This window comes from Phascolarctos cinereus, unplaced genomic scaffold (assembly GCF_003287225.1).
Source record: "Phascolarctos cinereus isolate Bilbo 61053 unplaced genomic scaffold, phaCin_HiC Scaffold_726;HRSCAF=1367, whole genome shotgun sequence".
Lineage (NCBI taxonomy): Eukaryota > Metazoa > Chordata > Mammalia > Diprotodontia > Phascolarctidae > Phascolarctos > Phascolarctos cinereus.
In genome coordinates, this window is record NW_027556098.1 from 425,767,587 (window position 1) to 425,790,917 (window position 23,331).

Genomic DNA, 23,331 nt, shown 5'->3' on the forward strand with positions numbered 1-23,331 from the left:
TTTATCTCCTATATTGAGTGGCCTTTTTGTCTAGTTATAACCATGTTGGAACCTGACCAGATCCACACTGAAGATCACAGAGACTTCTTTCTAGGCTCCTGAAGTATCTTATACTATGGGACACCTGGAAGTTTCCACTTACCACTACCCCAAACTGAGAATGATGGTCAATGCAGTGAATCTGGCCAATGATGCTCCAAGAATTGGCCAAAGATTGAGCCTCAGAGACCAGGAGAGGGACACAGTTTGATGGTTTATGTAAAGCATAGCCTTGGGTTAATTCTACTTCATGACTACTTGGATACTTAGACCCAGGCTTCCTTGGTCCACTTCACATTCAGGGCTACATAATCTCCGTGTGGCCCTCACTGTGGCAAGGCCATCCTTTGACACCTCCCTAACAGACTCCTTTGGGGCAGCTACATGGTACAGTGGATAGAGTACTAGTCAGGAAGACTGCAGTTCAAATCCAGCCACAGACAATTACTAGCTGTGTGACCCTGAGCAACTCACTCAGGCCTGCTGGCCTCAGTTAACTCATGGGCAAAAGGAGCCTGAAAAGGAAATGGAAAAGTACTCCAGTGTCTGTACCCAGAAAACCCCAAACTGGGTCATGAAGAGTCAGAAACAACTAAAACGACTGAACAATCACATGACTGACTCCCAGTTGCATTCATCACAGCAGTTTTTCAATTCTTTTTGTTCTTCCCCAACCCTCCCTTACTTCTTGCTCCCACTCTCTACATCCACCACTCACCTCCTCAGCAAGGAAGTCTGCCTTATATTTCATTGAAAAAACTGGATACTTAACAAAAACTATCTTATCTTCATCTCCCATAAATCAAGTGCCTTTTTTTCCTTTATGACACCAGTATCAGATAAAAGCATCCTCCTTCTGCTTCCTAAAGGAAACTGTTTCCATGTAAAATCATCCTATTTCATCACACCATCTTCCAGGTATACTGCTTCTCCAGCATTCTTTTTTTTCACTACTTTTCAGTGTCTTCAACACCAATGTCTCTTTCCCTGTTGCCACAAATAATACCTATTCTCTATAATCCTCAAAGTACACTCACTTGATCCATTCAATCCAAGAGATATTTTCTAATATCTTTGTTGTTCCATGTCATGACTAAACAGCTGGACATGCCCATTTGCAACTACTGTCTCCAACTTCTTCCTTTTGCTTTCTCTGAAATACTCTGCAGTCTAGCTCCCTGTTTCATTCTTTAATGGAAACTCCTCTCCAAAATTAGCAAAACTCTCAAAAGCTGCTCAATCAACTAGTCATTTCTTCATGCTCATCCTTTTTTGACTTTTCTGCAGCCTTTGACACAGTCAATCACCGTTTCCTCTCTCTCTCTCTCTCTCTCTCTGAGTTTTAGTGACACTCCTCTCCTGGTTCTCCTACTGTATCCAAACTAAACTCATTCTTTTCCCCTCAGCCCTCCCCTCTTCCTGCTTTTCTAAGGCTCTCCAAGGCATCCTCCCATTAGGGCTGACTCACAAATGAGTTGTCATGCACCCCTCACTGACTCTCACACATGCACATTCCTGACCCCCATATTCATTCTGCTGCAAAGTCTTGTGATTCCACCTAGGTAATATCTCTCCTATTCATTCCCTTCTCTCCCAACATGGCCACTGTCTTGGTTCAGGCTCCAATCACCTCACACCTGAGGTATTGCAAGAACCTGCTGCTTGGCCCAGCTGCCTCAAGTCTCCCCCCACTCCAGTCATTCCTCCACCCACTTCTCAAAGTTCAACTTCCTAAAGTTTTGACTGACCATGTCACCATGTTCTCAACACCCTGTTATATCTACCTAGGAAAAGAATCAAATATAAAATCCCCTCTAGGGCTATTAATCACCTACCTCTTCTTTACCTACCCCTATCCCACTCTTCCAATCTTCTTTCACCTTATATCTCCACCAAACATGTTATACTTGAGTACTGTGAGCCTCCCCTCTCTTCTGTGAACAGGATACTCCATCACCCGACTCTACAGGCTGTCCACACCATACTTGTGCCTAGAATGCTCACCCTGGCTTCCCTGAAGCCTCAGCTAGAGCCCACCTTCCACAATAAGCCTTTCCAGTGTCCCTATCTCAATGAGCTCCTCTCCATAGAAGAATTCTACATAGTTATTGGCATGTCATCTGCCCTAACCTCCCCCCTCCCTCCACCCTGAGCTCCAGGAGTGCAGGGGATGTTCCTTGTGTCTCTTTATATCTTGGATTTTTAGCAGAGGGTCTGGCACATAGCTGGCACTTAATAAATGTTCATTGACTTGAAGAAAGTCTAAGAAAGAACTCAAATTGGAGTCTAACTCCTTTTTGCATTTTCAAAAGGGTCCCTGCCTCCAAATTCTAAACAATGTGTTTTTATAGTATCACAGATTTGTCACTGGAAGAAAGCATAAAGTGTCCAACTCCCTAATTTTACACATGTGGAAACAGGCTCAGAGGTTCAGTAATTTCTCCAGGATCCCTCTGTTAGAAGCTGTCTAAGAAAGAATTTCAAGTCAGGTCTTCCTGCCTCCAAATCTAGCACTTGCTTCACCACCACACCTAAAAGCCTTTTGGAATCACAGCTCTCATACACCTGCTTTCACCTCACTCACCTGGACAGCAGCTCCTCAGGCCTTCATGCTCCAAGAGCCATTGTGCTTCCCTTTCCTCAAAATAAGTGATCAAATCTTCTCTGGGAACTGGCAGCCCTGGGCATGGGGGAACCAGGGATAAGGGAAGAGAAAAACTAGTAATTTAGCTTCCTTTAGGGAAAAGAGTGTGCATACAAAGCTACTGCATTTGGAGAATCACTCCATCACGTTCACACATATCTGGCTTATTCTCCCATCAATGCTTGTAATGCAAGTAAGCCTAAATAGGATCTGCCCAATCAGCCTTGAGGAATCAGCTTTGGCCCTCTAACCTACCCTGCTCCTCACTCCCTGAAATCTACAAACACCTTGTTACTGTTCATTCAGGGAGTCTTTACCTCTTCTGGTGAGATTCTCCTGCTGGGGTACTCAGTGAGCCTTAGTCCAAATTCTGCTTCTTGGCCAGTCTGTTATTCCTGGCATTGACAGGGGCTTGCAAACAAGGAGCACAGGTTGATTCCCAGGACTCCTCAACCAAGGTGTCCACAACATTTAATTTTGGGAGCTTTTGGGAGAGGTGGGGGAGAAGATCATGGAGCCAATTTGAAATCAGAAAATTTGGTCCTGGTTCACCTTCTTCATAGAAGGGGATGGACGCACTGCATAGTTATGATTATCTGGAAAATGGAGGCAGCTGGTAGTGCAGTGAACAGAGCACTGGGCCTGGAGTCAGAGACGCCAGGGTTCAAATCCAGCCTCAGGCAGTTACTAGCTGTGTGCCTCTAGAAAAGTCTTTACTAACCTCCCCAGACTGAAACCTGCTCCATGGGATGTGCAAATTTACTTAGAGCCTGAAGCATTCTTTAGATAAGAAGCCAGAGGAAGAATCTCACCTGTCCCAGACTCCTGGGCTACATGTACAACCTCCTCCTCAGGCTATTTGTGAATCCTCTGAATGTCATTTAATCTCTAACCTGTCTTCCTTTACCTGTAGAGTTTCTTGGGAACTTGGTTTCCTCAGAGGATTTATGCAGTTATGACTCTGATTAAATGGAGTTTGTTCAACTTTTATGACATTGAAGGAACCATGGGATTAACTTTTTTGGCCTAAGAGGACCCTGCAAAATTAGAGCAATGAACTGAATGATTTCTCTGTCCCTGATGCAGTTCTGCCTATAACAAGCCTTGTCACAATTCTCAGAACTCTTTAGGGTTTCTCTGAGGCCCGAATCTATGCTAGAGCATTATACTAAAACTGAAGTTTTTCCCTCCATCATTTCTGCCTTGTGGGCAATATGTTTCTGACAGCAGTTACTCAACACATGGCCTCAGAGAAGACCTATTTCTCTCCAGACACTAGTTCTCCAGATATCACTCACCTCAGTCCTCTCCATGTACTCAGGATGCAGTAAGATAGGCCTCCTTGTTTGTCACATGTGACTATCCTTCTCCTGACTCTGCATTTTCTTTTCATATTATTTCTATTCAGTATTTCATTTTTCACCAGTTACCTGTAAAAACAATTTTAACATACATGCATTTTTAAAACTTCCTGAATTCTCTCCCTTCCTCCCTCCTCACCCCTCCTCATTGAGAAGGCAAGTGATTCCATACAGATTATACATGTAGTCATGCAAAACACTTCCATAATACTTACATTGTGAAAGACTAACTATATTTCCCTCCATCTTATATCACTTCCCTCATTTACTCTTTTCTCTTTCTTCTTTCACCCTGTCCCTTCTCAAAAGTGTCTTGCTTCTGACTACCCTCTCCCAATCTGCCCTCCCTTCTGTCACCACTGCCCCTTCCTCTTACACCTTTCCCTTCTATTTTCATGTAGGGTAAGTTAGATATCTATAGCCACTTTGAGCCAGTTCTGATGAGTGAAGTTCCTCTTACCTCCTCCCTTCCCTCTACAGTATAAAAGCTTTTTCTTGCCTCTTTTATGCGAGATAATTTACCCCATTCTACCTCTGCCTTTCTCTTTCTCCCTGTACATTCCTCTCTCTCACCCCTTAATTTTATTTTTTTTGATATCATCCCTTCATGTGCAACTCACACCTCTGCCCACTATCTATACATACTCCTTCTAACTACCCTAATAATGAGAAAGCTCTTATTAGTTACAAATCTTTCCATGTAGGAATGTAAACATTTTAACTTTAATAGGTCCCTTATGATTGTTCTTTCCTGTTTACCTCTTCATATTTCCTTTGAGTCTGTGTATTTAAAAGTCAAATTTTCTATTCAGCTCCAGTCTTTTCTCAAAAATGTATGAAATTCCTCTATCTCACTGAATGTTCATATCTTCCCTCATGGATTATACTCAGTTTTGCTGGTGTCGACCTGAAAGTTTGGTTAAAGAAGGCAAGCAGGTTAGGTGATATATGATTATATAGTTTCTTCCCTTTTTGCTAGCGAATCATGTCGACATGGAAGCCAGAAATTGATTCTGACTCCCAGATTAAGCAAAATGAGAGAGGTTTTATACAGTTTAGAGTGATCAGACTCAGGATGTCTGTGTTACAAAAAATACAGCCTCCATATGTTTATTTAACATATACCATGGGAAAGGAATTTTCTGAATTTAATAAGGTTGTAAATACAATAAAACAGAAGAATGTCAAAGTGTCAATAGAAACTCAAGATAAGAAAAGTCCCATTATTCAAGAGAGTATCTGGTCCCAGACATCCTGGGCTTAGTTGATCAGTTCTATCTGTTCCTGGAATTTGCTGACAAAGGAAGGAGTGTTTTTAGTTCACTCAGAGAGAAAAAGATTAATTCAGGTTTTTGCCCTTATTGGGGCTTAATTGATCTTAAATGATTATCACTGGGTAGGTTATTCTTGATTGCTATCTTAGCTCCTTTGTTCTCCAATATCATATCCCAAGTCCTCCAGTTCTTTAAGGTAGAAGCTATTAACTCTTGTGTTGTCTTGATTGTGTCTTCACAATGCTTGAATTATTTCTTACTGGATCCTTGCAATGTTTTCTCCTTGACCTGGGAATTCTGCAATTTGGCTATAAAATTGCTATTAGTTCTCATTTGGGGATCTCTTTCAGGAGGTGATTGGTGGAGTCTTTTGATTTTTATTTTATCCTCTTGTTCTTGAATATCAGGGCAGCTTTCCTTCATAATTTCTTGAAAGATGATCTCTATGCTCTCCTTTGTTTTTTAAATCATGTCTTTCAAGTAGTCCAATAATTTTAAAGTTATCTCTCCTGGATCTATTGTCCAGGTCCACATTATCTTCAATTTTTTTTCATTCTTTTGGTTTATTTTATGATTCCTTGATTTCTCATAAATTCATTAGTTTTCATTTGCTCCATTCTAATTTTTAAGGAAATATTTTCTTCTGGGATCTTTTTGACCTCCTTTTTCATCTGGCTAATTCTGATTTTTAAAGAATTCTTCTCCTCATTGGCTTTTTGGACCTCTTTTGCCATTTATATGAGTCCATTTTTTAAAGTGTTATTTTCTTCAGTATTTTTTGGGGGTTCCTTTACAAACTGTTGATTCATTTTTTTCATGATTCTCTCCCATCACTCATTTCCCTTCCTAATTTTACCTCTATCTCTCTTCCTTAATTTTCAAAATCCTTTTTGGGCTTCTCCACGGCTTCAGACTAATTCATATTTTTGGGGGGGGCAAGGGAGAGGGTTCTGGTCTGGCTTTATTAGGACTAAGGAGCTTAAGGATTGAGTGAGGATGCAATGTCAGGAGAAGTGGGCTGGAGAAGCTTTAAATGGCACAAATTCTAAGTGGGGGGGGGAGTTTGCAGGGGGCTCCTTCAAAGCTAAGGCAGGGGAGGAGAGGAATAGGGGGGAAATGGGGGAGGAGAGGCAGGATGGGGTCTGGACTCAAAGGGGAGTGGTATAAGGCAGAAAGCTAGCAGGAGAGGGCTCAGCAAGGAACTTCCCAGGAAGTGTAAGCAGCTAGGAGGGCACGTTTCAATTGCTCATAGGAGACAAACATCACTACATTCCAGGAGCCCAAGCAGAGGAAGGCATGAACCCTTTGTAGAAAGCTTGGGGTCCCTCCTTCTAAAGCATGGTGAGGGCACAGTGGCCAGCACTGGCATATTGGCTCATGGCAGAGTTCTTGTATCTCGTCTTCACCACATGTACAGGGATGCAATGATGGTGGTGCAGATGCCAGCCCCAAAGGCTGATGGGAAGTGGCATAGAAGGTCATCAGTCATGACGTGGGCCTTCAAGAGGGCATGTTTGATGAGATCAAAGGTCACCAGCTCAGCACAGTTGACAATAGCATTGTAAGCAATATTGGGTGAAGTTCCTTTCCATACACCCAGAAGTCCCTCCGCTTCATAGGCATCCATTGTGCCTTGGTATCTCTGGCTGCCGCCTGCATGAGCCTGGGCCTGGAAACATGCCTTCACCACATCTGTGGGTTGGGCTACGCCCACTGCCAGTGCCCCTGTGTTGCAGCCTGCCAGGAGGCGGCTCCCAATGCCTGCATGCTCAGATCCCTTGGTGTAGAACTGCTTGACAGAGACATAGAGGCCAATGAGGACAGAGGCAAAACTTATTTGGCTCTGCAACTCAGCCACCAGCCCATTGTACAGGTTGCCAGGGCCAGGACCGTCAGTCTTTCCCATGGTGAGAATGGTGCCTATGACACCCCACACTGGGCAGTGGCAGAGGAAGCTCAGATGGCTCCCTAGCTCTCTCCCCGAATCTACAGCCGGACTTTGGCTGTGTCCAGGGGGAAGGTGATGAGGTCAGTGATGCAGGCAGCGGTGCCAGCCCCAAGGAACTTTATGGTGGCTGTTGCAGGCACATCTCTAGGCTTAAATCCAACCATGATGCAAAGCTGGCTTTCTGCTACTTCCCAGGAGGCAAAGAAGACATGGAAAGATTGAGCAAGATGAGACTGAGGAACTCTGCGGCAGTCCTGATTTGGAGGTCTCACCATGATGACACCTGGATCAAGCTTCTCTAAAGGCCTCTTGCTCTTCAAAGAAAAAAAAATGACCCACTTCCCTTGATTTTCCATAGAAAGTTGTTGGGAAATTGTGACCATAAAGGGAAACACAGGGAGGTGGCTAGAGGCATGAGCCTACAGCTGAGTCAGTGTCTGGAGGGCTGGAAGGGCTGCCTTGCAGTTTCTTAGCTGGCCCACTAAAAGGCTCTGTCTTGTAGGAAGCCAAAGACCCTGCACTGAGGACTTAATTCATATTTTTCTGGAGGCTTTGGATGTCGGACCTTTCACTTTGTTGTCTTCTTCTGAGTGTTTTCATCTTCTTTGTCATCAAAGTAAGTTTCTGTAGTCAGAATCTTTCCCCCCATTAATTGTTTATTTTCCCAGCCTATTTCTTGACTTTTTACCTCTTTAAGGTGTGGCTCTGCTTCCAGTGTAGAAGGTATACTGTCCAAAGTTTCAGGGCTCTTGTGCAGCCCTTTTCAGAGATACTTCTACGGACCTGTGAATTTTGAGTTCTTCCAAGGTGGTATGATCTAAGGGGAGGAGTTTACTACTCTCCTGGCTTATACTTTGGTCTGTGAGTGACCACAAGCACTCTTCTGTCTTGGAACTGTGAGGTGGGTGTTCTCCACACTGTAGTTTCAAGCTCTGCTATGCTAGTGCTCCTCCTCACCCTGGGACTCCAACCCAGAAGCAAGTGTGGGCAAAGCAACAGAATCCTGCCCCAGTGCTAGCAAAGAGACCGTCATCTCCTTCTGACCAGTTATTCCACCCCCCTTACTGTCTGTAGGCTGAGAACTCAAGAAGCAGCCACTGCCACTGCCCCTGCTGATTCAGTCCCTCCCAACACCTGCTCGTAGGTTGCTGTGGCCAGGGCTGTGCTGCACTATGCTGACCCAGATGTGACAGACCTTTCCTGCTGACCTTCTAAGTTGTCTTTGGCATCTGTGGGCTGAGAGGTCTGGAAACGTCTAATTCAGTCACCCTGAGGCCTGCTCCAGGATTCCTGGGGCCTGCTCTGTGTTATCCTGGCTGTGTGACTCTCTCAGTCTGGTGCAACAGACCTTTCCTGTCGACTTTCCAGGTTCTCTTGGGTGATAAATTTTTTTCGCTCCATCTTTTTGTGGGTTCTGCTACTCTAGCATTTTTTTAGAGTAATTTTTTTAGAGGTATTTGTAAGGGTTTAGGGGAGAGTTCAGGCGACTCCCTGCCTTTACTCTGCCATGGTGGAGATGCCACCACTGACTGCATTTTCACTGGTTTCCACCACCGCCCTTCCCCACCATGCCTTCAATGCTGTCCCTCCCTGCCTCAGCCTCGTTGTTTCACTGGCTTCCTTCAAGAAGTCTTCCTTGGTCCACTGTCTCTATATGATTTCCTGCAATTTACGTTGTGTGTGGGAAACAAGAAACTTTTAAAAGTGCCTGCTTTGTGCCAGCCGCAAGCACTTCACAAACATTAGCTCATCAGATCCCAACAATCCTGATATGTTGGCCCCATTAAGTCCATTTTACAGTTGAAAAAACTGAGGCAAACTAGCTAGTGTCTGAGACCAGATTGGATCTCAGGTCTTCCCGTGTACTCTATCCATTAGATCTCCTAGTAAGTATGTATGTGTGTATGTATGTATGTATGTATGTATGTATGTATATGTAGTTGTTTGCAAATTGTCTCCAATTTTCTTTATTCATTCTTGGAATCCCAAGAGCCTACTAGTTGCTTAGACCAAAGCAGATACTTAACAAAAGCTTGTTGACTTAATTACTTGATTAAAACCCTTTGGCATTCCAGCTCATTCAGGGCAGGGGCTATTTCACCTTGCTTTGCACCCCAGCATTTAACACATAATCAGTGCTTGTTGAATTGCCAAATGGCCAAATACATTCTCATAAAACTTGTATATGATGAAGAAACTTGTAGTTTCCCCTCCCTCAACCCGACTTTGGCTCTTAGAGGTCTTAATGACTCAGTAAAGCACTTCATTACTTTAGAATCAGACAATCTCTTCTTTAAGCAACTTCTTTCCCAGGGTTGACAAGACTTTATGACCTTGCCCTAAAAGGAGGTCCCAAAGCACTTGGTTGGTCCCCAAAGAACTTCCAGGATGAGCAGAATTTATAAGTCTGTTCTACTTTTCCCAAACAGTAAGTTATTCTGATTGTTTTTTTTAAAGCCAAATATATGCAATGAACTATTAGCAGTTTTAAGACATTATAATCACATTCTCTAACAGTTTAATTCATCATTTCACAGCATCCAGATCAAGAGAAGTTGATTTCCTAATACAATTCTATCACCCTCTAGGTATCATTTTAAAAATTAACAACCTTGGTTATCAAATAATTTCCAAAAATCAAAATGAAAGAAAATGTTGAAGCATAATAATAATAATAAAACAAATGTTACAGATTTAAAACAAATCTTATTGTTCTGACAAGACAGATTTAAACAAAAACTAGTTACCAATGAAATGATAATTCAGTTTAATATATTTTCCAAATCATCTTGCATAGAAAATCAATTTGTGGAGCTATGAGTGTAACACTCTAGAGGGACTGCAGTCAGTTACCAAAATATTTATACAAGAACTTTTTGTGCCAACACACAACAAGATACAAAGTAAGTAACCATCAACTGTTGAATACCTGAAGAAAATACAGTACAGGAATTGAAAGAAATATTCCTGTAGAGTAATGGGAAACATCAGGATTTCAGGGAGGAAAGCCATGACATTTTTAGGGGTTTACTCACAGTAACTAATTTTGGATGTTCAATCAGGTTTCAATACTGGGAAACCTCAGGAGGTCTTGAACAAGAGACCTAATCTTGTTGATTAGATCCATAAAGTTTATCTTCAGCAAGACTTTTCCAACATATAATCAAGTACTGTTGAAATCTAAGGCAAACCATTCAACGTCACACTAACAAGTCTATCTCCCAATGACTAATTCCAAAGAACCCAAAACTGCTCAGTTCTAAGAAAACCGAAAACATTTTTTAGGGAAAAAAGGTAGATGAGGTGAAGTTCTATACAGTCAGTCAAAACATGATGTACAGCTGACTGAGGCCCAGAATGTGAGGTTGTAATTGCAAAATTCAGACTCAAATCAAAGGAAATAGGGAAAGCCATCAGACCCTACAGCTATGCCCTAAACAACACTGCTTATGGATATGAAATGGAAATGATGAATAGATTTACGGATTAGATCTGATAGAGTGCCTGAAGAACTGTGGACAGAGGTTTGTAATATTGTACAGAAGGCAGCAACAAAAAATATTCCAAAGAAAAAGAAGAGCAAGAAAGCAAAATGGCTGTCTCATGAGGCCTTACAAATAGCTAATGAAAGAAGGAAAGGAAAAGGGAAAAGTTATACCCAAATGAATGCAGAATTCCAGAGAATAGCAAGGAGAGATAAGAGATTTGTGATGTCTCATGAGGTCTGTGCTATAGGCAAAGATCTTCTGTCATTAATCAAATCCATCAGATTTTTCTCCAGGAAGATTTCCCCAATATACAAACATATATGAGCTCCAGTTGAAGGCCTTCCCACAATTATTGCTTTTATAAGGATTCCTTCCATTGTGAATATTGTCATGATGAGTGACCTGCATCTTCCAGGGAAAGGCTGGTCCTCATTAAGCACATTCATAAGTCTTCTCTCCACCATGAAACCCTGATGTAAAGGAACAGGAGATCTCTGCTGAAGGCATTCCCACGTTGAGTCCTTGTAGGGCTTGTTCCTAAGATGAATTTTCTGGAGTCTAACAAGCTCTATAGACCATTGAATTCATAAAGTCTCTCTCCACTATGGAGTCTTTCATGTTTAATAAGGTTGTAGTTCCGTGTGAAACCCTTTCCACACTGATTACATTCATAAGGTTTCTCTCCAGTGTGGAGTCTTTGATGTTGAATAAGGTTGTAACTCTCTGTGAAAACCTTTCCACACTGATTACATTCATAAGGTGTCCTGCCAATGTGAATTTTCTGATGCATAATGAAGGATGAGTATTCGCTAAAAGCTTTACCACATTCATGACACTCATGTGGTTTTACTCCAGGATTAATTTTTTGATGGTAAATAAAGGATGACTGCTGCCTCAACACTTTCCCACAATGATGACAATCATGAGGATTTCCTCCTCTGTGGATTCTGTGAAATGCAGCACAGATTTGTCTCCCAGTGAAGTCACAAGGACCATCCCTCATGAAACTTTCCTCCTGAGTTTCTTTCACAGAAATTCTTAGCTTTGCAGTAGTCTCTTTCATTTCAGGTCTAATCTCTCCTTCTGCAAGAAACAATAAAACATATATAAAGACACATGTACACACATATAAAATCATAATCCATTCCCTCCATTGCCAGAAAATAAACGACTGAGAAAGCAGTATATACATCCTACTTTCCCAGGCTAAGAGAAATGTCTGCAAAGGTCAAATACAGAATCACTCATTTGACAATGGCATTAGTTCACATCTGAGGGATGCTTCATTCACAAAGAGCTTCACCCACAATCACATTGGATCCTCAGAAAACCCTATGACACTGGCAGGCCCAGCATTCTCATTACATTATCAGCTCAGGCCAGGAGCTCAGAAAGGTTGGGTGACCTGTCCAACATCTGTGTAGCTGAGGATAAAACACCAAACCTGTAAGTGGGCATGCTCTGTCAACCATACTAGATGGTGTTTGTCTATTCCACTTTTTTGGGGGTTTTTTTTTTTTTGAAGAACAATTATTTTATTGTTGTATGTTAACTTGTTCTCTCTTCAGGCCTTCCTATTCCCTGAGACACAACAGTATTCAAATCAGGCCAATTAATACCCCTACAATGGGGCTATAAGTTCAAGTGAAAAGAAGAGTCAATGAGTGTGGCAAACTTCACTGTAGCCTGGTTTTGAGAAACTGCCGCAGCCACTGCCAACTGTGAGCAACCCCCACCCTGCTCAGTCAGCAGCCATCATTACTTGTCTAGAGCCACCATCAGCAACAAGATTATGATTCACTGAAGGCTCAGATGACAGATAGCTTTTAATTGCAATGAAGGATTTTTAAATTTCAGTATATACATTTTTATTATTATTATTATTTGTCAATTGGGGTTAAGTGATTGCCCAGGGACACACAGCTAGTAAGTGTCAAATCCCCAATTTTACACATGGGGAAACTGAGACTCAGAGGTTCAGTAACTTGTCCAGGATCCCACTGCTAAACAGTGTCTAAAAAATAATTCCAGGTCAGGTTTTCCTGTCTCCAAATCTAGCACTTGCTTCACCACCACACCTAGAAGCCTCTTGTAATCACAGCTCTGATCCACCTGCTTTCACCTCACTCACCTGGACAGCAGCTCCTCAGGCCTTCTTGCTCCAGCAGCCATGGTGCTTCCTTTTCCTCAAAATAAGACATCAAATCTTTTCTGGGAACTGGCCGCCCTGGACATGGGGAATTAGTGATGAGGGTACAGAAAAACTAGTAATTTAGCTTCCTTTAGGAGAAAGAGTGTGCATACAAAGCTACTGCATTTTGAGAATCATTCCATCACATTCATACATATCTAGCTTATTCTCCCATGAATGCTTGCAATGCAAGTAACCCAAAATAGGATCTGCCTAATCAGTCTTGAGGAACATGATTTGGCCCTGTGCCCTACCCTGCTCCTCACTCCCTGAAACCTATAAACACCTTGTTACTGTTCATTCAGGGAGTGTTTGCCTCTTCTGGTGAGATTCTCCTGCTGGGGAATTCAATGAACCTTAGTCCAAATTCTGATTCTTGGCCAGTCTGATATTCCTGGCATTGACAGCAGCTTGCAAATAAAGAGCAAAGGATGGTTCCTAGGACTCCTTAACCATGTTGTCCACACCATTTACTTTTGGGGGCTTTGGGGAGCAGCGGGGAAGAAGATCATGGAGCTAATGAGCAATCAGAAAATTTGGTCCTGGTGCACCTTCTTCATAGAAGGATGGACTCACTGCATAGTTATAATTATCTGGAAAGCAGAGGCAGCTGGTAGTGCAGTGGAGAAAGCCCTGGTCCTGGAGTCAGAGATGCCAGGGTTTAAAACCAGCCTCAGGCAATTACTAGCTGTGTGCCTCTGGAAAAGTTCCTTACCCTCTGCTTGCTACAGTTTACTCAAATGTCAAATGGGGATAATAATATCACCTAATGACATAATAATGTAAAGAAAGCACTTTGCACAACAGCTGGTGAATAGCAGGTAAATAGAAAGGCTTATTCCCTTCCTGTCTGTCCCACCATCTCTACTGGAATGGGGGCATTGTAAAGGAAGATTCAGGAGAAACCTTCCATAGCAGGCACACATAGGAGCTGTGAGTTATAAATTGATGCTTGTTAAGAAGAATGTTCCATAGAGTAGGGCCATCCCAAAGAGGAAGGGGTCACAAGGAAAAGCCGCCTGGGTAAATTCCAAAGACTTGGCAGAAAACATTCATGTCTAGGGACAGGCTGGACAACAAAATGTGGGATTATATCCACACCTGAGGTGCTTCAACACTAATCTGATCTTTGACCTCAAGCTACCTAGAATGGCAAGAGAAAGCTTGAGGAGCAACCAGGAAACCTCCAGGTTGTCTTCACACTGTGTACTGACCTCTCTCTTGGACACAGGACACCAGCACTATTCCCTTTCAGTAATTATTAAACACTCCAAACCCAGCCCACTCAAGAATGAAGACATTCCCTTGGACTGCAGACTCAGAGTGGCCAGGGGAAGTGTCCTTACCTAGGGACAGCAGGTTATGGGCATTCTCCACCACGACCTCCTTGTACAACTCCTTCTGAGGATGGTCCAAGAGGCCCCACTCCTCCTGGGTGAAATCCACAGACACATCCTTGAATGTCACCAACTCCTAAACCATCAAAAGTCACAAGATTTATAGCTAAAAGAGACTCTAGGATTCCTGTAGTCTAACCCTCATCACGTGAGAGGAGGAAACTGGAGCATAGGCAGGGGGGTTACCCAAAGATGGTACCCTTGAGGAGTGTCAGTTAAAATAAAGTTGAGAAAAGTCTTAGTATGTAATGTGTCTCCCTGTGGAATCTGGGACAAAGTGTATGTTTTTTCTATGAGGTAGGAGGTTCTGTGGAAGACATAGACAGAAGATGATCAGAAATTTCTGCCTTCTCAGAACTGATAGAAGCAACATATTACTAAAAAAAAATTTGTGAAGAGTTTTGGAGAAACTGGAAAGTACAGTGTATTATGTGATGGCTGGGAGGATTTATGTGTGATTATTGATAAGAGAGGAAAGAAAAAGAGAAGATTTAGTTTATTTCCTGAGAAGCTAAAACAAAAAGTTTTAGCTAGATAAACCAGGAAATTGAATCTTCTGTATTTGTGGCTAAAAGATGCCACAATGAAATGATATCAACACTAAACATATATTCACCAAACGGTATGGAGTCCAAGTTTTGAAAAGAGAACTTAAATGAATTACAGGAGGAAACAGTCAATAAAACTATACTAGTGGGGTACCTCAACCTTCCCCTCTCAGAAACAGACAAATCTAAAAAAATAAAAAATAAATAAGAAGTTAAGGAGGTAAATAAAATTGAGATAAGTTAGATTGCTAGACTTTGGAGAAAACCCAATGAGAATAGAAAGGAATATACATTTTTTCTCAGTAGTACATGACATTCACACAAAAATTGCCCATGGATTAGAGTATAAAAACATCACAATCAAATGTAGAGAAGTAGAAATATAAAGTGCATCATATTCAGATCATAACACAATATAAAGTATATTCAATAAAGGGCAATGAAAAGAGAAAGATAAAATTAATTGGAAAGTTATTCATCTAATCCTAAAGAATAAATGCATCCAAGACCAAATTACAGAAATAATTAATAATTTAATTAAAGTGAATGACAACAAGGAGACAATCTAAGAACATTTATGGGATACAGCCAATGCAGCAGTTGGGAGGAAATTTATATATCCAAACATACACACACATACACACACTTGATTTTAGCCTGAGGCAAAGGCTGGGGGGCAGGGGTAGTTGGTGAAGAAGGAGGAAAAAAAGACCAAAGTAAAAGTGCACAGCAGAGAACAAAAGAAAACTTACAAGGAAGCAAAAAAAAAAAAACCAAAACCACAAACAGCTCTGAACACAATGAGTATATTTATCATATAGGTTCTATTGAAATGGAAATTTGTTGCTGTATATTTTGAATCCTCTCTCATGTTCATATCAATGCTTTTTTTCTCTCCTTATTTTGTATTTGTTTAAAATTTTTTAAAAAAATTACAAATAAAAAATGCTCTAAACCACTAACTAATAAGAGAAATATAAACCAAAACAACACTGAGGTGAAAAGAAAACTCCCAGGCCTTTGAATGGTTCCCCAAAGTCAGCCCTTTCCCTATATCCTCTCTAACAAGGGAAGTACTACCGTATCAAGGGTCTCCTTCAGCTTGTTTACTCAGAGTTGAGAATGATTTTCTGACTCCATTACACAGAATTCACTGGCTTAATGAGAAAAGATAAGCAGCCTGATCCTGTTTGTTCTTGGGACAAACCTTCAGTTAAGGGGAAAACTGATTCTGTTTGTTTCTTTGGACCAAATCGTTGATAGTGTGTGGGACAGTGACCACCGAAATCAAGAGTTTGGAGTCTGAATCACAGATTAGGAAAGGTCTTTATTCTTTCTCATGAGAAAGGGCACAGCCCTTATAGCTGCTCAAGCAGGGGCAGCCAGGGAGTTGGCAGCTGGCTGTGAGAAGCAAAGTTTTATAGCCCTAACCCATGCCCCCTCCCACTCTCTTGCCTCTTTCCCCCACTGGCTAGGTACTCAAGGAATACAATCTAAACCCGGCAACTAATACCGAATAGAAGCAAACATACCCATATTTGGTAACTAGATGTATGGTTCCTGAGGAAAGGGGAGCAACCAGGAATGGTCTGTGCTGACATGGATTTTGGACAAAGGTGAAAGTTAACTCAGGGCTTAGTCTGGAGGAAACTGCACTTTAGTAGTAGTACTACTGTTTTCAATTCCCTGCATATCTTTACGAAGAAACAATCCATAGGTAGGGATGGCCAGCCTCCTAGACAATCCTCTTTGTTTCTGGAAATGGCCTCCTTGGCTGATAAGGGTCAAAGGTGGGGGCAGAGTGCACTCACCTGGGCTGGGGGTCTGCAGCTCCCACGGGCCATTCCCTCTGGCTCTAGGCTCCCTGCTGGGTCAGGCCTTGGTCCTCTGCACGCTGAGCTGGGGAGGGAGAAAGATCCCAGTACAGGAGGGTAGCCTGTAGGGATTTACAGGGGTGTCCTCAGGGTGAGAGTACAGCCTACAGGAAGGGTCAGGCTTGGAAATAAGATGATCCCACCCTCTCCTATTCCTTCTCTTCTGTCCCCATTCCCTCCCCCATTCTCTTTCAGAAACCCAGGAGGTAGAAGAGGCTTGGGATCCCAGATGGGATGAGACCAGACAGAGTCTCAATGGCTCCTGAATCAGAGCTCTCCCTACAACTGGTCATCTGCCCTCCCTGCCTCCCCTCTCCCCAACTCACACACACACACACACACACACACACACACACACACACACACACACACACACGTTATCTAGACAACAGACTGAATGCTTGACCTAGGAGGGACTGAAGGTTGGGGATGGGGAGGGCTCTGGGATGGAGCCACCAGGAATGACCAGGGCCAGCCTGAGACTGGGAGACAAATTCAGTCTGAGATTCAGCCCCCTGGAAGGTGGCCTGAGGGCTCTGAACAATGAGGGGGCAGGGAAGCAGGAAGCCTGGGGAAAGAGAACACAGGTATAGCCTGGGAGACATTCTAATCCAACTCCTGGCAGAGTGGTCAGGGACACTGGAGAAACAGCAGGGCTCCAGGTGGACACTGAGCCTGGGAAAGCAGGACTGCTGTGTGCTAAGGTCTAACTAGGAGCTGGGGAGGATTCCTGGGACCCTCTGGTAGAGCTTAGCCTTTGAATCTCCCAGGGGAGAGCTGACACAGGGAGCCAGTGCCTGGGATCTGACAGGGAAGCAGCACAGGAGCTATGGGTCCAGGCAAGGGGGGCCAGGAGGTCCCCCTATTCAAAGTGGGGTCACGATGTGGAAAAATTAGGACTGTAATTCAGTGTTGGTCGATCTGTGAGCTGATCCAACCATTTTGGAGATAGATTTGGAATTATGGCCAAAGAGTTATTAAACTGCCAGTATCCTTTGACCCAGCAATACCACTATTAGGTCCGTTTCCCAAGATGATTAGGGAAAATGGAAAAGAACCTACATCTCCTAAAATACTTATAGCAGCTCTCCTCGCAGTGGCAAAGTACTGGAAATTGTGGGGATCCCCATCAATTGGGGAATGGCTGAACAAATTGTGGTATATGATTGTGATAGTAATACTGTGCTATAAGAAATGATAAGCTCAACGATTTTAGAAAACCATGGAAAGACTTATACAAAATAGTGGAATGAAAGAGAACCTTGGATACAGTACCAGCAATGTTGTCTTAAGAATAACTTTAAGAGAACAAGTTATTTTGATTATTCTAAACATCCAAATTAACCATAAAGGACATATGAAAAAAAGGCACTATCTGCATGCAGAGAAATAGAATCACATATAGAATAATTTTACATATACATTCATATATACCTATATATATGTGTGTGTGTGTCTAATAGTATTCATTTCCAAGGCTGGGGGTTGAGGGAAGAAAAAGAAAGAAAAAAAAGGAAATGTACAAGATATGGAATATTGCATAGGAATAGCAACTGGTGTTATTTGCAGTAGATTTGCAGTTTCAATTACAATCATCTTTTTTATTGTATGTTATGGAAAACCTTGTTTTACTCCATAAATTAAAAATCAAATTATTCAAAAACAATAAAATATATAATATTGATAAGAATTTAGTCTTTTAACAAAGTCCAAAGCATCTCGTAAATTCTCCTTAACGTTATAAGGACAATTTTTTGTTTAGACTTTAGGCCAGATGAAGCAGGCAAAACTCAGGACTAAGAGAATTAAAACATGTCAAGGTAGCAACACATTGAGACTCTTATCACTGCAGATCAGCAAGGGATTCAAGATGAAACCAGCTTTTATTGATAATTTTTCTAATGAGATAAAAAACAAATGTGGATAAACCTTCTTCAGCAAAAGAGGCCTTGCACTTTACCATCTCATGAATCACCAGTACATGAGGGCTAATGGGTACAAAAAGGCGGGGGTCACTTGTGACATGGCAACTGAAAAAGAGAAACAAATTCAAGGGACCCCTTAATACTCCTCAACATTTACATTGTGACTAATAGCAGGTAGTGTATTTTTATAGATTTATCTTTCTACATTTCCTGTGAGGTTTCTATGCCCTAATACATGGTCAATTTCTGTGAAGGTGCCATGCATAGCTGAGTAATAGGTATTCTCCATTCTATTCACATTCAAATTTCTCCAGGAGTCTATCAGCTAACTTTACTACAACTTTATTCTTTACTTCAATTCTTTATTTTCTTTTATGGTTAAATTTATCTCAGCCTAAGAGATCTAAATTGAAGACCCCTAAACTTCCTAAAACAATTTAGTGTATGTATATGTACACACACACACATACGTATATATTTATACATGTTTATATTATATATTAACCTGGAAGTTGGTTGAAGAGACAACAAGCTACGTGATATGTAAACTCATCGTTTATTCCCTTAAGTTAGTGACATGGACATGGAGCCAGAGTTTTAACTCTGACTGAATTAAGCAGTTTGAAATAGACAATTTAAACTCTTAGAGCAACCCTAACTCAGAATGTCTGAGTCAATATATACATATATGTATATATACGTATACATACAGAGCCAGTATGTTTTTAACATGTAGCATGAGAAAGGAAATTTCTTAGTTGAACAGGTTGTAAATATAAGAGAAGAAACAAAGTGTCCATTGGAATTACAGTCCCAGGATATCTGTTTTTCCCTACATATGTGCATAAGATACCAAGACAAGAAAAGTCCCATTCTTCCAGACATTGTCTGGTCCCAGGCCTTAGTGATCACACACAGTAAGAGTGCTGGTCAGCTCCAGCTGGTCCTGTAGTGGCTGACACAGGAAGGGGCATTCTTAGATCACTCAGAGAGCACAGCATGCCACGCATTATGGCACATGAAGCCCAGAGTGGACCAAAATGTCTCTCCTGATTAGCCAATCCAGGTTTTAGGCCTTTCTCAGGTGTTGGAGTTAAAAATGATTTGGGGAGGGGTCTACAATACATACATACATACATATATATATATATATATATATATATACACACACACACACACACACACACACACACACACACACATATGCATACACCTATCCCTAAGTGCACTATGGTGCCACCCAGCCACCCCTAAGTGTTTGGGTGCTCTATAACAGTCAATGGTCAATAAGTATTTATCAAGTACCTACCAAGAGCCAGATACTGTGCTAAGGGCTGGGATTCAAAGACAAAAATGGAAGGACAGTCCTTGCCCTCAAGGAGCTTACTATCTGATGGGAAAAGCCAGCACTCAAAAGGAAGCTAAAAAGGCAGGAAGGGGGCAGAGAAGATGCCGTACATTGGGCATCCTCAGGAAGGGGGGAGAAGTCAGGTAGAGGAGTGAGGAGATGTGGGAGTCAGAGACCATGGCCCCACCCCCATGGATGAGGGAGGACTGAGAAGGGAAGAGGTTTGGAAAAGCTTCTGTTTGGACTGAGTTAGAAAATCAATTACAATCCACAAAAGGATGGCCTAACAGTGAGAGTCCACACTATTAATAAATGTGATAAAGTGAAGAATTGTGACTCAGGACGGTGGGAGGTGAGCAGAATAACCAGGTAACTGCTTCACAAGCTTGTAAACCAAAGCGAGGTTTATTCAGTTGGATAGGAGGGCGGCTCTCCCCCTCAAGGACAGTTCACACCACTCAGGGAGGAAAGCAGTGTTTTAAAGGGGCCACTGAGGAGTGGGACGGGAATGGGGTGAAAGTGAATTGAACAAGGTCCCTGTTGCCGGGTCTCCAGGCTTATCTGGTGAAACAACCCACCGACCCAGTTTCTGCATAAAAGATTAGGGGAGACTCCTGGGACCCTCTGGTACAGCTAAGGCTTGGAATCCCCCAGGGGAGACCGGGCACAGGGAGCCAGTGCCTGGGATCTCACAGTGAAGCAGCTCAGGAGTCGGGGGTCCAAATAAGGGGGCCAGAGAGAAGCTGGGGATCCGGAGAAGGGGGCCAGGAAGGAGCTGGGGGGCCAGAGAAGGATCCAGGAAGGAAGTGAGGGACTAGATAAGGGGACCAGATAGGATCTGGGGGTCCTGAGAAGGAGGCCAGGCAGGAGCTGGGGGTCCTGCACCCAAAGCGGGGTCCTCAGCGCAGGCAGAACTCTGGATCATTATGGGGGGGTCGGAAGGGACAACAACGCAATCCCTAAGGTGGGCGGGGTCAGGGACCCAGAACACCTGGAGCCCTCAGGGGAGCTGGAAGCAGGACTCCTGAGTCCCTCAGGGAACGTAAGCCCCAGTGGTGAACATGCAAAAGGGGAAGAGCCCGGCAGTCTGGCGGTGTTGGGGGGCGGGGAGCGGGGGCCGGTCAGCACCAGGGCGGAGGAAGAAGAGGACGGGGAGCCCGGAAGGCAGGGTAGCCGGCACGAGGCACGGCTGCTGGGGCCGACCTACCTGGGACCTGCAAGCACAGAGCGCGGCCTAAGCTTTGCTCCACGCGAGGCAGGAAGAGGGAGCCCCGCCCAGCCAGTCTCCGCCCCGGCTCCTCTACTCTCCCACGTTCCCTCGGACCCATCAGGTCACACCCACAACAGAGACCCGAGCACCCCAGCGCCACCCCCCCACATAGCTCCGCTAACTACTCCCATCTTTAGGGCCAGCCCTGAAGTGAAACTGCGCCTGCGCAAGCAGACCCAGACCGTAAGAGGCCCCGGCGAGGTTCGCCAAGGCCTGGGAGAAGGCCGAGGGGCGGAACGGTGCGGGGTGTTTCAGGGATAGGCGGCTTCCGGTTATGACCTCCAGACTTCTGGGAAATGTAGTTCACACTGCTCTGGCCTGTGTTCTGGGCCGATGGGCGGGGCGAGGCACACGTGGGGTCCTCCGCTGATTCCAATTAGCTGCGACCAAGGCAGAACCGGGGCTTCGCCGCTAAACGTGGGGGCGGGACCTAGGAGATGGGGCGGGACCAGGGGCGAGTGGGGCAGGGCGGGGGAGGACGGAGTGGGCGAGGAGAGGGCGGGGCACGGGGGCGGGGCGGGCCAAGAGCTCTCACTGGCCTTGACTCAGTGCCCGGCCCCGCCCCCTCACCAAATGAGGGGTTAGGGCTTTATGTTCACCACGGCCTTTGGTCCCTGACGCCCCAGGGACCCACCGCTTAAACCTTAGGGGGGCTCAATTCCAGGGTACTCGAGGTGGTGTGAAAAGGGCCTGAATGTCCAACACAAGCAATGCTGAGAGTTTCCCTTGAGGGTCTGCTTTGAAGGGCTACAAAGGCTTTCCATGTGGTGGGTCATTTGCTCCTCAAAACCAGCCCAGGAATTGCCCACTTTACAGAGGAGGAAACTGAGGCTGACAGGACATGGTGCCCTGGAGGAAAGGGGCCTCCCGGGGTAGAAGGTCATCCCCACCAGCCAGTGTGCTGGGGGGCTGGACTCCCTGCCTCAGTTGTTTCCTTTGTCACAAGAGAGGATCCAGTCTGGAGGGAGAGAGAGGGTTGGTCTCCCTGCTGGTGTAGACAAAATGCGCCAATAAAACCTGGAAAGGAGGGTAGAGGACAAGGCCTCAGCTGGGGCACAGACATGGGTCTATGTCAGATAACTTAGAGCTGATGAAATTCCCCGTGGGTTTAATGGATGTGGGGGAGGGTTGAACCAGCCTTTGGCTTTGGCCCATCACACAGATCTCAGTGGAGAGGAGCCTTGGAAAGACCTCGGTGGGGAGGCTTTGGCTCCAAGCTGTTTCTGACACTGCAAAGTCCCTGCTTTGGCGTTGCCCCATTTCTGGGGCCTTGGTGGAAAACATAGCCTCTGGATCTGGGGAGAGCTTGGGGGCCGGCCTGACTTGAGGAGGAGGCTTTCAGGGAGGCAGAAGCCTTTGTGGACATTTTCTCCTTGAAGCATATTTAGAACCCCTGGGAAAACAGGATTGTGTAGTTTGAACCTCCCCTTGTGTGGCTTAGAGCCTGGATCTGTTTGATGCTTTGACCAGATCTGTGGCTCAATCAGGACATGCAGATCCCCCTGACCCCAGACACCTTCAGGGGAGGGAGGGGTCCAGAGGGGGAGGCCAGGAACTTTCTGAGATCTGCCCTTTTAGGGCCCTGTAAGTGCTGTATTTGCAAATTGCCTCTCAGCTGGCCCCTCTGCTGGTTTCCTTATTCCTCTGTCTGAACTCTGTGGAATGTAAAGCTTACTAAAAGCTCTGGGAGCAGCCCCCTATTTCAGCTCTCACCTCAGTCAGAGGATGCAACAAGCTTCTTTCTAAAAGCTGTTACCTCAGAAATAGATATGGAAATATGTGTGTTGGCATGTGTGTGTGTGTGTGTGTGTGTGTGTGTGTGTGTGTGTGTATTTAGTGGTTTCCAAGTTGTCTCCTGTTTTCTCTTGTTTTTTTCCATTCCTGAGAGCTCCAGAGTGAGTATTTCCTGCTACAGTAGGTGCTTAATAAATGCTTGTTGACTTGTTGACTTAAACCACTGGAATGTGAGCTCCTACTTAATCTTTGTATCCTTAGCACTTAGCCTACTGGCTGACACATAGTAG

General features: G+C 44.0%; 1 protein-coding gene, 1 long non-coding RNA gene and 1 pseudogene across 3 annotated transcripts in view; all 3 read right to left on the reverse strand.

Annotated features, from left to right (window-relative positions):
* The window catches only part of LOC144454442 (uncharacterized), a 351,830-nt gene that overhangs the window by 320,286 nt on the left and 8,213 nt on the right, over positions 1–23,331 (reverse strand). The window lies entirely within an intron of this gene.
* LOC110197827 (dicarboxylate carrier UCP2 pseudogene) lies at positions 6,510–7,430 on the reverse strand (annotated as a pseudogene).
* On the reverse strand, positions 9,749–21,565 carry LOC110197778 (uncharacterized). 2 transcript variants are annotated; one of them, XM_020971841.1, is made up of 5 exons: positions 21,245–21,565; positions 16,702–16,826; positions 14,292–14,376; positions 12,886–12,981; positions 9,749–11,837 (listed from the first exon to the last, which is right to left on the reverse strand). In XM_020971841.1, the coding sequence occupies exons 1-5, from the start codon at positions 21,363–21,365 to the stop codon at positions 11,323–11,325; spliced, it is 942 nt and encodes a 313-aa protein (XP_020827500.1). In that variant the 5' UTR covers positions 21,366–21,565; the 3' UTR covers positions 9,749–11,322. The 2 variants fall into 2 exon arrangements, with proteins under 2 accessions (XP_020827500.1, XP_020827499.1); XM_020971840.1 differs by having other exon boundaries at positions 14,292–14,418.

What these genes read in the sequence shown, in the direction of transcription:
- LOC110197778 (XM_020971840.1), bottom strand. Translation starts at nt 21,365, where the DNA reads ATGGGTCCGAGGGAACGTGGGAGAGTAGAGGAGCCGGGGCGGAGACTG. An exon ending in GCTGCAGACCCCCAGCCCAG is followed by an intron (nt 14,419 to 16,701) that starts GTGAGTGCACTC and finishes TTGATGGTTTAG; the next exon opens with GAGTTGGTGACATTCAAGGA. An exon ending in CCTGAGGAGCTGCTGTCCAG is followed by an intron (nt 11,838 to 12,885) that starts GTGAGTGAGGTG and finishes TGTTTCTTGCAG; the next exon opens with AAGGAGAGATTAGACCTGAA.